At 36.0% G+C, this 18,782-nt stretch overlaps 1 protein-coding gene and 1 pseudogene across 1 annotated transcript in view; one reads left to right on the top strand and one right to left on the bottom strand.

Annotated features, from left to right (window-relative positions):
• Nucleotides 1-18,782, top strand: part of Axdnd1 (axonemal dynein light chain domain containing 1) — an 84,490-nt gene that overhangs the window by 23,989 nt on the left and 41,719 nt on the right. The window contains exons 12-15 of the mRNA XM_027935058.2: nt 2,126-2,246; nt 9,309-9,410; nt 17,171-17,331; nt 18,671-18,746. Of these exons, the coding sequence (XP_027790859.1) occupies nt 2,126-2,246; nt 9,309-9,410; nt 17,171-17,331; nt 18,671-18,746 (460 nt within the window). The remainder of the gene's footprint in view (nt 1-2,125; nt 2,247-9,308; nt 9,411-17,170; nt 17,332-18,670; nt 18,747-18,782) is intronic.
• On the bottom strand, nt 6,346-7,957 carry LOC114092309 (kinesin-like protein KIF3B pseudogene; annotated as a pseudogene).

Genomic DNA, 18,782 nt, shown 5'->3' with positions numbered 1-18,782 from the left:
TCATTGTATATACTTTTGTATATACTATTGTTTTCTGTACTGTTTTATCCTTCACATCTTCCTATATAACTATTCCATAATCATTGTCTTCCTTTTTTTTTTTTTCTTAGTACTGAGGATTGAACCAAGGGGAACTTTACACTGAACTACATTTCCAGCCCCTTTTATTTTTCATTTGAGACAGGGGTCTTGCTAAGTTGCTCAGCCTGGCCTTGAACTAATGGGCATTATAAGACCAAAAAAAAAAAAAAAAACTCAAACAAAAAAAAATAGCACTTTCTCAAATCAGAAAGGAAGAGATGAAAAAGGAGAAGGAAGTTTTGTTTTCTTTATCACTGTTGGTTCAAAAACAAAAATGTTGGTTCTAAAGTGGGATGGTTATCTTTTTGTGCGATTTGAAATTTTTTAATATTTTTTTCTCATAACTGATTTTTAATTGAAAATTTAGAAAATATGGAAATACATAAATATAAAATAAAGAATATCCATAATTATTTTCTTCTAAGGTTAACTGTTATTAATGTTTATTTATTTTCTTTTTCTATGCATTTTTAATAAAAATGAAATAAAACTGAATATATATTTTTTATCATTTTTTCATTTTATGCCATAAAATGAAATGTTTTCCTAGGTATCAAAGTATCAGCTGCAAGAGTGCTTTTATCATAGAACTTAATCATATTTTATCTGGCCATTCTGTCTTTTGTTATTAGATATTGAGGTTGTTTCTGAATTTTTTTGCTTTTGCTCTTATTTTTTAAGATCATTAATTCCTTTTTAAAAATTGTTTTCTAACTCTCAGACACTAAAGTGCACAAATCTTAAAGGTATTACTTAATGAATTTTTACATGTATATTCACCTGTGTGAACTTATTTATTTATTTAGGGTATCCGGGATTGAACTCAGGAGCACCTGAACACTGAGCCACATCCCTAGCCTTATTTTGTATTTTATCAGAGACAGGGTCTCACTGAGTTGCTTAGCACCTTGCTTTTGCTGAGGCTGGCTTTGATCTCTCGATCCTCTTGCCTCAGCCACCAGAGCCACAGGGATTACAGGTGTTGCCACCTTACCCGGCTTGTATTTCTTATTGATTTTGAACAAATGGAAATTTCCAAATAGAAGGAGCCTTTAAAAGAGTTAATATCCCTTAGGAGGAAGTATTCTAAAAGATTTGTGAGATACTATTTGTCACTTTAAAACTTCTGTGTTTGCATTTAATTTCAGAAATTTTTAATTTTGAGAGAAGCTTCAGTGTAACTTAAAAGGAAAAGATATGCTCTGGTAGACATGAAGAAATAATGAGTAACAAAGAGCTTTTTATACTTAAGCCTTTGGTGGGCTGGGAGGAATTTCTTTTAATCTTGTACTAATTATGTATAATTTAAAATTAATTAATCACTTAGTTAATTTAGTACCAGGGATTGAACCCAAGGACACTTAACTACTGAGCCACATTCCCAGCCCTTTTTATTTTATTTTATTTTTATTAAAATTTTTTTTATTTTAGTTGTTGATAGACCTTTATTTTATTTATTTTTATGTGTTGCCGCACACATACTAGGCAAATGCTCTACCACTGAGCCACAACTCCAGTCCCCCTTTTTATTTTTTTTTATTGAGACAGGGCCTTACTAAGTTGCTGAGGCTGTCTTTGAACTCGCCCTCCTTCTACCTTAGCCTCCCGAGTTGCTGAAATTACAGGCATGTGCCATAACACTTGGCTAAAATTTAAAATTTAGAGGCTCACAGTTATTGGGATTTATGCCTTTAATAAAGAAGCCTAAGTTTATGGTCAAAGAAGCATAACAATAAAACTGTTATATTACTGTTACTTGTATTCTAATTTATCATTATATATAACTATATATATATATATATATATATATATATATATTTATATATAATTCATTGGGATATCATATTGTTAAAAGTTTAGTGAATAGATAAAAGATTTATGAACGAAACATTTTCTTCTATTTCATTCTATATAGTATATACAGTCGATATCAATATCAGTTATACCATATTGTGACAAATTTTAAAGGAAGAAATTGCCTATTTTATAATAGTCCTCTTTTTTAAAAAATGTCTAAATAGCTGTTTCTTAATTTTTCTTTTAGAATTGTAGAAGAATACCATGACTTATATACATTACAAAGAGGAAGGATGGAGAATGATATTAAACAGTTAATGGAAGAAAGAGATATATGGAGCGCAGCTACATATGAATTGGCCCTGAAGGTTTGTTCTCTGGATCCACTGTTCTCTGGATCCACAGCTCAAAGTTTATTGGTTAAAGTTTCATTTTTCAATTTTAATCATAGACAAAACAACAAAAGAATAAAGTATATATTTATTGATAAACAAGGTAGCTTTTTTGTGCCTTGAAAATGGAAAGTTAATTTTTTTTTTCTTTTTCTTTTCTGTGTTAGGTACTAACTATTGCACAATTCAGAGTTTGTTTGTTTTTCACCAGAATATATAGAGTATGAACAAGAATTCTTTTTCTGTTGTTTGGAAATGTTAAAAATTCAACTTTATGTAATAATAAACTAGAAAAGGTGGTTCTTATTTTTTGTATAATGGAATCATTAGGATCACTGAATATCACACCCTGTCTCTTTACCTTGGTATATAACAAGTGAATTAAAATGTGGCAGTGGAACATGATGATAATTCTTTAGGGAAATTGCAAAGTTCCACAATATTCTATATTTCTAAAATGTTTACCTTTTGATTGCCTATTCTGACATATGGGACGTATGGGTATTAACAGTGAATTATGACCCCATAATAGACTAAAAAATTGGTCTAGTTGGGTTAGTTTGGTAGTCTACTAGTGGCAAGTCACAGTGTTCTCCATGGAGATAGCTGCATAATACATTTATATTAGATCCTTCCTTCCATGGGAGCTTGTCAATTATTTGATGAAAATGTAGAAGCCTTCCTTGTCAAAGTGTTCAGATGCCCTAAAGTTAGAGATAAATTTAATATACTGAAGGGTTTATAAAGACTTGTTTATTTGGGAAAATTCATTTACTTGACAGAAATAATTATTAGAAATCTGGAGCATTCTTGGGGACGTGTTAGAGACATTCCCATTCAAGAGAAAAGGGTTTTCTGTTATTCCTAGAATTTCGGCTGTCACTGAACTTATTAGTTAAGATAATAAAATGCAGATATAACCAAGAAGTATAAATACTGAAAGAAAGGTGCAAAATTCTGTTATTTGCTAGTGATAAAATTATTTAGTCAGAAAACTGGAAAAATGAATGTAAATATTATTTGAATTAATTAGCCTTTATTAAGGTAGCTAGATACAAGATAAATACTGTTTGCAGAACCCAGCAAATATACATCAATAATTAGCAATTTAAAATGCAGAGGCAAAACAAACAGGAATAAGACCTAAACAGTAGTGAAAACTCTAAAATTTCACTAAAAGATCTTAATTAGACACAGGGTCTTGCTGAGTCGCTTAGGCTGGCTTTGAATTTGTGATCCTCCTGCTTCAGTTCCCCAAGTCCCTGGGATTACGGGTGTGCACCACCACGCCTGGAGGGAAATATTAATTTTTTAAAAAAATATTTATTTTTTAGTTTTAGGTGGACACAATATCTTTATTTTACATTTATGTGGTGCTGAGGATTGAACCCAGTGCCTCTTGCATGCTAGGCAAATGCTCTACCACTGAGCCCCAACCCCAGCCCCGGGAAATATTAATTTTTAAAGCAAAGTTTGAGCACCTTATGGGTCAGGCAATATGCCATATTCTGGTTGATAAAACAAAAATAATTGACAAAAACTTAAAAACTGAGAGATTCAAATATTGCATCAATCTAGAATGATAGGCTTATCCAAACAAATGAAATATTAGCAGGGATACATGTATAGATTATCCTTATTAATGTTATTAACATTAATAATACTATGATTATAACATTTAAAAGAATAGCAGCTATCATTCTTTTATTACTATGTGTCAGATATTTACTAAAGGAGTAATTAGCACTGTTTTTTCAGTGATCTCATGAAAGAGGGCCATAATTACCCTCATTTTTCACATGAGGAAATTGGGACTCAAGGAATTTGCCTAAGTTTACATAGGTAATGCCTAGCAAGTCTGCTCTAGAGCCTGAACTCCCAACTACCATGATATTCTGTCTTCAGGGACAAATAGATCAAATTCAGGGCAGACACCTAATGAGACCCAGTGTAAAAGCAACCCGTGTAAGAAAAAAGTTCAATGGCATTGAAATGACTGCAAATTCTCTATAAGGCAATTTCATGAGATGGTTCTTAAAATAATGCTAGATCTGACAAGATGAGAAGAAAGAAAATAGGTGGAGATAGTTGTCCCATATTCCTCTAGAATGGTCAAACCTTATCTAGGTTACATCCATCCTGATGCAGAATTGTAAAAAAAGTCATTGGTAATTGTTTTTATTTATTATTTTCTTAAGTTTTTATTGTTATTGTAGTTGGACACAATATCTTTATTAATTTTATGTGGTGTTGAGGATTGAACCCAGCACCTTGCACATGCTAGGCGAGCACTCTATTGCTGAGCCCCAGCCTTAGCCCCAATAATCATTTTTGAAAAGTAAGAAATCACATGAAACTGACCTCTGTTTTATTTAAAGTTATATACATATATGGAAGGACTTTAAAGAAGAGGAAGGAAACGGTAAGAACCAAATTCAGGATGAGGTGTACCCTCTGAGTGAAGGGAATAGCAGAAGCTTCTAAAGATTCTGCTGCATACCTTTCACTAAAACCTGAGAAAGAAAATTGTATGAATTGTTTTCATTTGTAGTCTAGATATTGTACTCTCTTCTTATGTTTTCCATTCCAAGTTTTCTAAGGAATTCCATACTGCTTTCCATTGTGGTAGCACCAATTTGCAGTCCCATCAGCAATATATAAGTGTACTTGGTTCCCCACATCTTCTCCAACTTTTATTGTTACTTGTATTCTTGATAATTGCCATTCTGACTGGAGTGAGATGGAATATCAGTATAGTTTTAATTTGCATATTTCTAATTGCTAGAGATGTTGAACATTTTTTCATATATTTGTTGACCGATCATATTTCTTTTTTTATAATATATTATGCTTACATTTTTAAATACCTTTATTTAATTAATTAATTTATTTTTATGAGATGTTGGGGATCGAACCCAGGGCCTCGCATGTGCTAGGTGAGCGCTCTACCACTGAGCCACAGTCCCAGCCCCGACCAATCATATTTCTTCTGTGAAGTGTGTGTTCAGTTCCATTGCCCATTTATTGATTGAGTTATTTGGGTTTTGGTGTTAAGTTTTTTAGTTCATTGTGTATCCTGGGAATTAATGCTCTATCTAAGGTGCAGGTGGCAAAGATTTTCTCCCATTCTGTAGGCTCTCTCTTCACACTCTTGATTGTTTCCTTGGCTGTGAAGAAGCTTTTTAGTTTGATTCCATCTCATTTATTGATTCCTGGTTTTACTTCTTGCACTTTAGGAGTCCTATTGAGGAACTCAGTTACCAAGCTGACATGATGGAGTGTTGGTTGTATATTTTCTTCTAATAGGCACAGGGTCTCTGGTCTAATGCCTAGGTCCTTGATCCACTTTGAATTGAGTTTTGTGCAGGGTGAGAGATAGGGTTTCAATTTTAGTCTACTACATATGGATTTCCAGTTTTCCCAGCACCATTTGTTGAAGAGGTTATCTTTTCTTCAATGTATGTTTTTTGGTACCCTTGTCTAGTATGAGATAACTGTTTATGTGGGTGTGTCTCTGTGTCTTCTATTCTGTTTCATTGGTCTTCATGTCTGTTTTGGTGCCAATACCATGCTCTATGCTCTGTAGTATAATTTAAGGTCTGGTGTGGGGGGATACATCATGGGTATTAGTGTTATTGCTGTTCTTTATACTGTGCATATATTTAATTATTATTATAAATCCAATTTTTAAATTTTTTTTTAAATTTGAAAAAATTGTTTTCTTCATTTTAATTCAATTCAACAAATGTTTATTGAGCGCTAGATGAACAAGGAGCTGTTGGAAATGGCTAACCAAAAAAAATCCTTAGTATCTTTTTCGTGAGTGTGTGTGTGTGTGTGTGTGTAGTGTTCAGTGTAGGCTCTCATGCATGCTAGGCAAGTGTTCTACCACTGTGTTATTCCCCCAACCCTTTTTATTTTAACACAGGGTCTTGCTTAGTTGTCCAGGTTGGCTGTTAACTTGGATCCTTCTGTCTTGGCCTCCCGAGTAACTAGGATTACAGACATGCACCACTGTGCCTGGCCTTTGTATTTTTTTTTAAGTAAAAGAAAAAGCAGTGATGGGGGAAAGGGCCTAGGAATGGCATGGAATCTTGATTTTGGCACCTAGCATCTCAGCAGCATCCTTCTCCTGCTGCATGTCCTCCATGTATCTTTTTCTCCTTCTTATTTAGCAGCCTCAACTTCTCTCTCTCTCTCCCCACTTAATATATATATATATATATATATATATATATGTGTGTGTGTGTGTGTGTGTGTGTGTGTGTGTGTATTAGCTGTCAATGGACCTTTATTGATTTATTTATCTGCAGTGCTGAGGATCGAACCCAGGGCCTCACATATGCCAGGCAAATGCTCTGTCACTGAGCCACAATCCAGTCCCCTCATCTTCTCTTCTATAACCAAGCTGTGGTCTTCTACAAGGGCCTGGCTTCTCAATCCAGTTTTTCTTGCTGTTTCCTCCAGTAATCATCCTCATCATTGCCTTTCTCCTCACCCCCTTCTCCTTCCTGTTTCTCCTCCCTCTCCCCACTGCTATCACTTTCCCTCCACTTCTCTTGCCTCTTCCTCCTGCCAATGGACTGCTTTTCCAGCTGGGCCTGGAGTTGAGCATTTTCTTCTTGGAATTATTGAAGGAGGGCATCCTTTGGTTCCTCATTGACCCTTGGCTTGTTCTCAATGGTTTTGGCATGGGTGGCATATCTCAAAGTGGTCAGAGTCTCTTCTACATTGTGTAATATAGGACTCACATTGGCTACCATACAATCTTCGCATCGCTACCAGGGGAATCTGGGAGGAGCCTGGTAAGTTTTGAGTCTGGATATGGAATGTGAGTGCTTTTCTCATCTACCAGGGCAGAGATGGCATTACCCAAGGCTGAAAGGGAAGGTTGATCTTTGTTGCTTCCTTCAGTTTTTCCCCTGTACACTGGTCTTGACTTGCCATTTACTGCCAACAAGATCTACCAGGTTCCCTACCTGGATGTGGTTTTCTACCATCAAGACTGACTTCACTGCTCTTGATAGTGATGACAGAGGTAGCACAAGAACATGAGCTGTGTTCATTCATGTTGGTAGCACCAAGAGATTGGTTCTGGTTCCCCACATTCATCACATCCTCTATCTCCTTCATGCTTTTGATGACAAAGGAAGATAGGTCTTTGTCTACATTACTGTGTCAGGGCTCTCTTTGAACTCAGCCTTTTGGTCTGATTCTTTGAGAACAGATCTCAGATCTCCTCCTGGTAGATCTCTAAGAAAGAAGCCCTGTCAAGGTACTGCTGATTCTGTGATCAAGAGATGTGGGTAAAGATGTGGTCAAATGAATTGGGGATTATCCCTCTTTTTTCAGGGTCACCATGGACTTCTTTCATAGTGTAGGTTTTCCCAGTCCCAGTTTGTCCATAGGCAAAATGGTCCCATTAAAACTTTGCAGGACGGAGTCCATGAGTGGTCAGAACATCTTATCATAGAATCCAAACTGCTTGGTGTTCTAGTCATAGACTGCAAATGAGGCGAAGGTATTGGGCATTTTATGGGCTGTGCCTTCGGAGCTCTTCACAGACAACTTCCCTAGATTTACGTCCAGGTCCACCACCTTTTCATAGGAAATGGTCTTTTCCTTGCATTTATGGGCCGACAGCAAGCCACCACTTGGAGTGTCTCTGAGCTTTTTAACTTAGACATGATGAGCTCTGACCATATCAGTCTTGGGAGCTAAGAATCTAAAATGTCTCAGGATACTAAGGTCCTATGGCCCGAGCCAAAAGCAGGTCTTAGCAGGGACAGAGGTAGCAGCAGCAAACCCCAGGCTCAGTCATTGCCTGCTGTCCTGATGAGGAGAGACTGTGGCTGCTCCATCATTGACATATTCAGAGGAAACAGTCATGACAGTATATATGTAAGAAACAAGATTGAACTAGGCATATTAGTTCAGTAGGAGAAAAAAAAAAAGACAAGTGTGCTTCCTCACACTAAGGAATTTAAATAGTAGATAACTGACCCCTGGTAAACCTTTCTGTACAGGATTATCTTGCATTGACGGGGTGTGTGTTAGATTATCCCTAAAGTACCTTCCAACTGGAAAAATATCACCTAGAATGTTAACTCTGAAACGAGGACTTTTGTTTTTTGTTCATGGCTATATCCACAGTGTCTAGAACAGTCATTCATTAAGTGATTCTCAGAGTGTGGCTCAGGGAACCTTGGGGAGTGGGGGAGGATCCAAAAGACCCTTTTAATAGCTCTGTGATGTCAAAATTAATTTCTTAATAACATTAAGATGTTCTTTCTGGGGCGGGGGTTGTGGCTCAGTGGTAGAGCACTTGCCTAGCGCGGGTGAGGCACTGGGTTCAATCCTCAGCACCACATAAAAATAAATTTAAAAAAATAAAGGCATTGTGTTCACCTACAACTAAAAATATATTTTAAAAAGTTGTTATTTGCCATTTTCACTCTCATTCATTTATGAGTGTGCAGTGGATTTTTTAGAAGCTATTAGACATGGGATGTTGCAGCAGATTGAATGCAAAAAAGCAAATATGAGAATCAGTTCTACTAGGCATGTATTAAAAATACTTGTAAAAATGTAAAACAATAACATTTTATTCATGTTTTTAAAAAATGTAGTTTGTTAAAATGCTATTTATATTAACATATAATGGATTTACTAACACTTTAAGTGAATTGACAAATAGATATATATATTAAATAATTTTAGTTTAATTTCCAGTGTAATAAATAATGATAGATGTAGTCCATACAGATAAAAGCACTTTGGAATCTTCAGTAGTTTTTTTGAGTATAAAGGGATCTTGAGATCAAATTGTTTAAAAACCTCTACTATATACTATACTTGAGTTTGGTTACAGTTCAGTGGTTTTAGAAAATGTGAATTTGTGATTCAATTAGTGGTTAAACAAAAAATTTTGATTCAGATAATGATTCAATGAAACATTGACATGTGAAACTACTGTAATAAATTATAGTGATTTGTTAATGTTTTAGGTTCCTGATCATGGTACATTATTTTTTGTAGGTAATTGAAAGAAATAGAGTCATTTTGGCTAAAAGACTCTACCTCAATGAAAAAGGTTGGAATAAATATGCAAGGCATTTCATCATATTGCTGTCAAACAAGGTAAAGCTCAGTCCGCTTATATTATGGGAGAAGAGACTGCAGGTGTTGAGGGTTAGGACCAAATATTGATTTGCTTTGTTAAATTTGCAAAATTTTAAATATAGTTTTATATTTGTGCTTTTTTTGTGGGTAGAATGGAAAAAAAAATTTAAGGGAGAGTAAATGAAGGCTCTTACTTCCTTAAATTCCTCTTCTATTGTAATTCTGATAATTTGAGCTTAATAACACTATGATGTTTTTCATATAATTATTCTAGTAGTGTTTAAACTAAAAATAAAGTAAGTAGTTGTTTTATGGATACATTCTGTGCAAGTTTATCAGAAAATTCAATGATTTTTAGGGGGGGAGAAAAGGAAGGAATGGGCATTTGATGTGTTTCTATTGAGTCAAACCATTTACACTTGTCATTTCCTTTAATTCTTTTTTTAAAAATTTTTATTGTTGGTTGTTCAAAACATTACATAGTTCTTGATATATCATATTTCACACTTTGATTCAAGTGGGTTATGAACTCCCATTTTTACCCCGTATACAGATTGCAGAATCACATCAGTTACACATCCATTGATTTACATATTGCCATACTAGTGTCTGTTGTATTCTGCTGCCTTTCCTATCCTCTACTATCCCCCCTCCCCTCCCTCCCCTCCCCTCTTCTCTCTCTACCCCCTCTACTGTCATTCATTTCTCCCCCTTGTATTATTTTTCCCTTTCCCCTCACTTCCTCTTGTATGTAATTTTGTATAACCCTGAGGGTCTCCTTCCATTTCCATGCAGTTTCCCTTCTCTCTCCCTTTCCCTCCCACCTCTCATCCCTGTTTAATGTTAATCTTCTTCTCATGCTCTTCGACCCTACTCTGTTCTTAGTTACTCTCCTTATATCAAAGAAGACATTTGGCATTTGTTTTTTAGGGATTGGCTAGCTTCACTTAGCATAATCTGCTCTAATGCCATCCATTTCCCTGCAAATTCTATGATTTTGTCATTTTTTAATGCAGAGTAATACTCCATTGTGTATAAATGCCACATTTTTTTTTATCCATTCGTCTATTGAAGGGCATCTAGGTTGGTTCCACAGTCTTGCTGAATTGTGAATTGTGCTGCTATGAACATCGATGTAGCAGTGTCCCTGTAGCATGCTCTTTTTAGGTCTTTAGGGAATAGACCGAGAAGGGGAATAGCTGGGTCAAATGGTGGTTCCATTCCCAGCTTTCCAAGAAATCTCCATACTGCTTTCCAAATTGGCCGCACCAATTTGCAGTCCCACCAGCAATGTACAAGTGTACCCTTTTCCCCACATCCTCGCCAGCACTTGTTTTTTTTTTTTTAAATTTTTTATTGTTGGTTGTTCAAAACATTACAAATTTCTTGATATATCATATTTCACACTTTGATTCAAGTGGGTTATGAACTCCCATTTTTGCCCCATATACAGATTGCAGAATTACATCAGTTACACATCCATTGATTTACATATTGCCATACTAGTGTCTGTTGTGTTCTGCTGCCTTTCCTATCCTCTACTATCCCCCCTCCCCTCCCCTCCCCTCCCCTCCCCTCCCCTCTTCTCTCTCTACCCCCTCTACTGTCATTCATTTCTCCCCCTTGTATTATTTTTCCCTTTCCACTCACTTCCTCTTGTATGTACTTTTGTATAACCCTGAGGGTCTCCTTCCATTTCCATGCAGTTTCCCTTCTCTCTCCCTTTCCCTCCCACCTCTCATCCCTGTTTAATGTTAATCTTCTTCTCATGCTCTTCGTCCCTACTCTGTTCTTAGTTACTCTCCTTATATCAAAGAAGACATTTGGCATTTGTTTTTTAGGGATTGGCTAGCTTCACTTAGCATAATCTGCTCTAATGCCATCCATTTCCCTGCAAATTCTATGATTTTGTCATTTTTTAATGCAGAGTAATACTCCATTGTGTATAAATGCCACATTTTTTTTTTATCCATTCGTCTATTGAAGGGCATCTAGGTTGGTTCCACAGTCTTGCTATTGTGAATTGTGCTGCTATGAACATGGATGTAGCAGTGTCCCTGTAGCATGCTCTTTTTAGGTCTTTAGGGAATAGACCGAGAAGGGGAATAGCTGGGTCAAATGGTGGTTCCATTCCCAGCTTTCCAAGAAATCTCCATACTGCTTTCCAAATTGGCTGCACCAATTTGCAGTCCCACCAGCAATGTACAAGTGTACCCTTTTCCCCACATCCTCGCCAGCACTTGTTGTTGTTTGACTTCATAATGGCTGCCAATCTTACTGGAGTGAGATGGTATCTTAGGGTGGTTTTGATTTGCATTTCTCTGACTGCTAGAGATGGTGAGCATTTTTTCATGTACTTGTTGATTGATTGTATGTCCTCCTCTGAGAAGTGTCTGTTCAGGTCCTTGGCCCATTTGTTGATTGGGTTATTTGTTTTCTTATTGTCTAATTTTTTGAGTTCTTTGTATACTCTGGATATTAGGGCTCTATCTGAAGTGTGAGGAGTAAAGATTTGTTCCCAGGATGTAGGCTCCCTATTTACCTCTCTTATTATTTCTTTTGCTGAGAAAAAACTTTTTAGTTTGAGTAAGTCCCATTTGTTGATTCTAGTTATTAACTCTTGTGCTATGGGTGTCCTATTGAGGAATTTGGAGCCCGACCCCACAGTATGTAGATCGTAGCCAACTTTTTCTTCTATCAGACGCCGTGTCTCTGATTTGATATCAAGCTCCTTGATCCATTTTGAGTTAACTTTTGTGCATGGCAAGAGAAAGGGATTCAATTTCATTTTGTTGCATATGGATTTCCAGTTTTCCCAGCACCATTTGTTGAAGATGCTATCCTTCCTCCATTGCATGCTTTTAGCCCCTTTATCAAATATAAGATAGTTGAAGTTTTGTGGATTGGTTTCTGTGTCCTCTATTCTGTACCATTGGTCCACCCGCCTGTTTTGGTACCAGTACCATGCTGTTTTTGTTACTATTGCTCTGTAGTATAGTTTGAAGTCTGGTATCGCTATACTGCCTGATTCACACTTCCTGCTTAGCATTGTTTTTGCTATTCTGGGTCTTTTATTTTTCCATATGAATTTCATGATTGCTTTCTCTATTTCTACAAGAAATGCCGTTGGGACTTTGATTGGCATTGCATTAAACCTATAGAGAACTTTTGGTAATATCGCCATTTTGATGATGTTAGTTCTGCCTATCCATGAACAGGGTATATTTTTCCATCTTCTAAGATTTTCTTCTATTTCTCTCTTTAGGGTTCTGTAGTTTTCATTGTATAAGTCTTTCACCTCTTTTGTTAGGTTGATTCCCAAGTATTTTATTTTTTTTGAGGATATTGTGAATGGAGTGGTTGTCCTCATTTCCATTTCAGAGGATTTGTCGCTAATATACAGAAATGCCTTTGATTTATGCGTGTTGATTTTATATCCTGCCACTTTGCTGAATTCATTTATTAGCTCTAATAGTTTCTTTGTAGACCCTTTTGGGTCTGCTAGGTATAGAATCATGTCACCTGCAAATAGTGATAATTTAAGTTCTTCTTTTCCTATTTTTATGCCTTTGATTTCTTTCGTCTGTCTAATTGCTCTGGCCAGTGTTTCGAGAACTATGTTGAACAGAAGTGGTGGGAGAGGGCATCCCTGTCTTGTTCCGGATTTTAGAGGGAATGCCTTCAATTTTTCTCCATTCAGAATGATGCTAGCCTGAGGCTTAGCATAGATTGCTTTTACAATATTGAGGTATGTTCCTATTATCCCTAGTTTTTCTAGAGTTTTGAACATAAAGGGATGCTGTACTTTGTCGAATGCTTTTTCCGCATCTATCGAGATGATCATATGGTTCTTATTTTTAAGTCTATTGATGTGGTGAATAACATTTATTGATTTCCGTATATTGAACCAACCTTGCATCCCAGGGATGAATCCTACTTGATCATGGTGCACAATTTTTTGATATGTTTTTGTATCCAATTCGCCAGAATTTTATTGAGGATTTTTGCATCTAGGTTCATTAGAGATATTGGTCTGTAGTTTTCTTTCTTTGAAGTGTCTTTGTCTGGTTTAGGAATCAGGGTGATGTTGGCCTCGTAGAATGAATTTGGAAGTTCTCCCTCTTTTTCTATTTCCTGAAATAGCTATTGAAAAGTATTGGTATTAGTTCCTCTTTAAAGGTTTTGTAAAACTCTGCTGTATACCCATCTGGTCCTGGGCTTTTCTTAGTTGGTAGTCTTTTGATGGTTTCTTCTATATCCTCAATTGATATTGGTCTGTTTAGGTTGTCTATATCCTCCTGACTCAATCTGGGCAGATCATATGACTTAAGAAATTTATTGATGCCTTCACTATCTTCTATTTTATTGGAGTATAAGGATTCAAAATAATTTCTGATTATCTTCTGTATTTCTGAAGTGTCTGTTGTGATATTTCCTTTTTCATCCCGTATGCTAGTAATTTTAGTTCTCTCTCTTCTTCTCTTCATTAGCATGGCTAAGGGTCTGTCGATTTTATTTATTTTTTCAAAGAACCAACTTTTAGTTTTGTCAATTTTTTCAATTGTTTCTTTTGTTTCGATTTCATTAATTTCAGCTCTGATTTTAATTATTTCTTGCCTTCTACTTCTTTTGCTGTTGTTTTGCTCTTCTTTTTCTAGGATTTTGAGATGAAGTATGAGATCATTTATTTGTTGGTTTTTTCTTTTTTTAAGGAATGAACTCCAAGCAATGAATTTTCCTCTTAGAACTGCTTTCAATGTGTCCCATAGATTCCGATATGTTGTGTCTGTGTTTTCATTTATCTCTAAGAATTTTTAAATTTCCTCCTTGATGTCTTCTATAACCCATTGATCATTCAGTAACCTACTGTTCATTCTCCAAGTGATGCATGATTTTTCCTTCCTTCTTTTATCGTTGATTTTTAGTTTCATTCCATTATGATCCGATAAGGTGCATGGTATTATCTCTACTCCTTTATATTGTCTAAGAGTTGCCCTGTGACATAATATATGATCTATTTTTGAGAAGGATCCATGTGCTGCTGAGAAAAAAGTGTAACTGCTTGATGTTGGGTGGTATATTCTATATATGTCAATTAAGTCTAGGTTATTAATTGTGTTATTGAGTTCTATAGTTTCCTTATTCAACTTTTGTTTGGAAGATCTGTCCAGTGGTGAGAAAGGTGTGTTGAAGTCTCCCATGATTATTGTATGGTGGTCTATTAGACTCTTGAACTTGAGAAGAGTTTGTTTGATGAACATAGCTGCACCATTGTTTGGGGCATATATATTTATGATTGTTATGTCTTGTTGGTGTATGGTTCCCTTGAGCAGTATGTAGTGTCCCTCTTTATCCCTTTTGATTAACTTTGGCTTGAAATCTATTTTATTTGATATGAGTATGGACACTCCTGCTTGTTTCCGAAGTCCATATGAGTGATATGATTTTTCCCAACCTTTCACCTTCAGTCTATGTATGTCTTTTCCTATCAAATGCGTCTCCTGTAGGCAGCATATTGTTGGGTCTTGTTTTGTGATCCATTCTACTAGCCTGTGTCTCTTAATTGGTGAGTTTAAGCCATTAACATTTAGGGTTATTATTGAGATATGGGTTGTTCTTCCAGCCATATTTGTTTATTTATGTTACTAAACATGGTTTGTTTTCCTCTTTGATTATTTTTCCCCCTTTACTGTCCTACCTCCCACTGTTGGTTTTCATTGTTATTTTCCATTTCCTCTTCCTGTAATGTTTTGCCGAGGATGTTTTGAAGAGATGGTTTTTGTAGTTGCAAATTCTTTTAACTTTTGTTTATAGTGGAAGGTTTTTAATTTCATCTTCCATCCTGAAGCTTAATTTCACTGGATACACAATTCTTGGTTGGAACCCATTTTCTTTCAGTGTTTGAAATATGTTATTCCAGGATCTTCTAGCTTTCAGAGTCTGTGTTGAAAGATCAGCTGTTATCCTGATTGGTTTACCCCTAAATGTAATCTGCTTCCTTTCTCTTGTAGCTTTTAAAATTCTCTCCTTATTCTGTATGTTGGGCATCTTCATTATAATGTGTCTAGGTGTGGATCTCTTATGATTTTGCACATTCGGTGTCCTGTAGGCTTCTAGGATTTGGGATTCTGTCTCATTCTTCAAGTCTGGGAAGTTTTCTCTTATTATTTCATTGAATAGATTGCTCATTCCTTTGGTTTGGACCTCTATACCTTCCTGTATCCCAATGACTCAAGTTTGGTCTCTTTATGTTATCCCATATTTCTTGGATGTTCTGCTCATGGTTTCTTAACAGTCTTGCTGAGCTGTCTATGTTCTTTTCAAGTTGGAATACTTTGTCTTCATTGTCTGATGTTCTATCTTCTAAGTGTTCTACTCTGCTGGTAGTATTCTCAGTTGAGTTTTTAAGTTGGTTTATTGCTTCCTGCATTTCTAGGATTTCTGTTTGTTTGTTTTTTATAACCTCTATCTCCTTGTATAGTTGATCTTTTGCTTCTTGGATTTGTTTATGTAATTCATTGTCGAAGTGATCTTTCATTGTCTGATTTTGCTGTCTAATGTCTTCCTTGAGACTCCAGATCATCTGAAAATGTATATCCTGAATTCTTTATCTGACATTCCATCTGCTGCAGCTATTACCTCTTCTAAAGTTGAGTTGACCTGCATTGCTTGTGGTCCTTTCTTTCCTTGTCTTTTCATACTGCTCGCGTTTCTTTCTGCTTGGTGAAACTGTTGTGTTTTTGAAATTTTCCCCCTATATATTTATATTGCTCTTGTATAGTTGAAAAGTCTCCCTTGCAGGGGCGGGCGGCGGCTGTGCTCCTCCTCCAATTGGGGTGATCTGTCTACCACGCTGACGGGCCGCTGGGGCTGTTCTGCCGGTCGGTCGCAGGTCTGCCTACCTTACAGGCGCGGGCGGCGGCTCTGCTCTGCCCTTACTCCTTTAATTTTTAAAACCATTTGATGAGATATGTATTAGGGATTTTTTATAAGCACATGGATACTTTTTAAATATATCTTTATTTTATTTATTTATTCTATGTGGTGCTAGGGATTGAACCCAGCGCCCTGCATGTGTCAGGCGAGCGCGCTATTGCTGAGCCACAACCCCAGCCCCAGGATTTTGTTTTAAACAGGTTTTTTTTTTTTTTTTGACCAAAAGAACCAAGAAGAACGATGTAGAGGGGGAAAAGTTTATTTGGCATTCAAGTTTTAGAGGTCTCAGTCCACGGTTTGCGGATTCCAAACCTCAGGACTGGAGATGAGGCAGACTATCATGGCAGGAGGGTGGGGCAGAAGAAAGCAGCTCAAAACACAGCAACCAGAAAGCAGAGAGAATTTCATTCCCCAGGGACAAACTATAAACCCCAAAGGCACACCCCAGTAACCTACCTCCTCCAGCTACACCTAGCTCGCCTAGTTAATTCATATCTGTGGATTAATACACTGATTGGGTCACACCTCTCATAATCATTTCACCTCTGACTGGCTTCCTGGTTCTTGTTATTGCCAGTGTATCACTTGCCCCTGTGAAAGTCCATGTTTGGAAAATTTGGTCCATGTTTCAGAAGGAAAGTCTTATCCCTGATATTTAAAGTATCATTGAAAATTATGTCACTAATGATATTTTGAAAGAGGAATTTCTTCATAAAGTTTTGATACATTTTCTATGGATTGTTCTAAGTATTGTAATATTAATAATGGCCTGGTTAATATTAATAATGTTAATAAATATTTGTTACATGAATAAGTGGATAATTAGATTCTGTGCATTTTAGGACACTGTAGACCTTGCAGTGTTACAGAAGTTGACAGTGAAATGGAAAATGTCAATGAACAAATTTAAAAAGGAGGCGGAACGAAACGAAGAATCTACAAAGGAGACATTGCAGATAATTAAAGATGGCCTTATCAAATGGCAGCAGTTCTTCATAAATAAGTGGGTCTCCAAGAATCTTTTTTTTCTGATTTTATCATATCACATCTGATAACTCAGTCCAATTCTCTCTGTCTCTTTCTCTCCTACTTTGTAATTACTCTAACATTGATATTAGGGAAATTAACCAGCATCCCTTACTAGGGCAGAATGCTGTTAAGGACCTTGAACCCTCTGGTGGTTTGTAGTGCTCATTATTTCCGAGGTCCCTTTTGATCTCCTTGCCTTACTGCTGTTGCCTTCATTTTTTTAAAAAAAAATTTTTTTAGTTGTCAATGGACCTTTATTTTATTTGTTTATATAAAGTGCTGAGAATCAAACCTAGTGCCTCACACATGCAAGGCAAGCACTGAGCCCCAGCCCCTGTTGCCTTCATTTAAGTCCAACTATTTTTCTTTTCTCTCTTTTTAAAATAAAGTCAATTTATGTTATACTGTTGGCACACTTGAATATCCAAATATCTGAATATTTGCAAATTCTGTAGCTTAGTGCATTTTAGAGAAGTAGAATCAATGGGTGACATTTACAGAAAGATCAATTTTGATTGAATATCATATTTTTTAATGATTAGAGTACTGATAATGGAAGAAGCTAATAATAAGTTAGTGAAGTTGAGACTGGATGAATCACTATCCAAAGTATAATGGGCATCTATACTTTGGATATAGACAGGATAATTTCTAAGTATTTTTTCTTCAGCTTTAAGATACATTGTCAAAGAGACATCTTTTAGGTACCATTTCTGTGTCAACTTGAGTACAGTAGTTTCAGTTTTTCACAAACCCTAAAAAGTTTCCTACTTAGTAGATTGGAAGTTCTGGAAATGGAAACTGGTATATCTCCAGGCTGATTGCTGCTGCCATGTGCATACTTCTCTGACTCTTATCTGTGAGACTAGCACGGTTGGCCATAATTCACTCTTCTTTTTTAAAAATAGGCTTTCCTTCTGAGACTTTGGAGAAATTAAAAGAAGCTCCTGTATGTGTCAGGAATTTTTCTTATATCGATCTAGTTTTGAGTTCCCACCCTTTTAAAAAGATACTATTGTTTCCCATGGTCCTGTGACAATTGCTCAGGTTCACTTAGAATCTAAAAATAAAAATAAAAAATATATATGTGTAAATTTAAAGATGAATGCTCACAGTGAAGCCCACTAATTTATACAATAAACACAATTTTATTATGTTAATAAAAAATAAGGATGATTGTCTATGGGGTGAGGGTTGAATCTGGAAAGCATGCCTAAAAATTGTTGAGGAGAATTGTTACTGTATGGACCTATGATTTTCTTTGTTTATACCTCATTCTAAGACCTTTCTCTTGCTCTTTTTTCTTCTTCCAGTGCAAAAGACATTTTATCCTCAAATAAGGGAAATTTATGCAATTTAGTTCTTTCAGACTTCAGGCAATGGCAAAGGGTAAGACTTGCTAAAAACAGCTTGGAAATTGAAGTG

Source organism: Marmota flaviventris, chromosome 12 (assembly GCF_047511675.1).
Source record: "Marmota flaviventris isolate mMarFla1 chromosome 12, mMarFla1.hap1, whole genome shotgun sequence".
Taxonomy (NCBI): Eukaryota; Metazoa; Chordata; class Mammalia; order Rodentia; family Sciuridae; genus Marmota; species Marmota flaviventris.
This window is presented reverse-complemented; position numbering and strand designations above follow the sequence as displayed.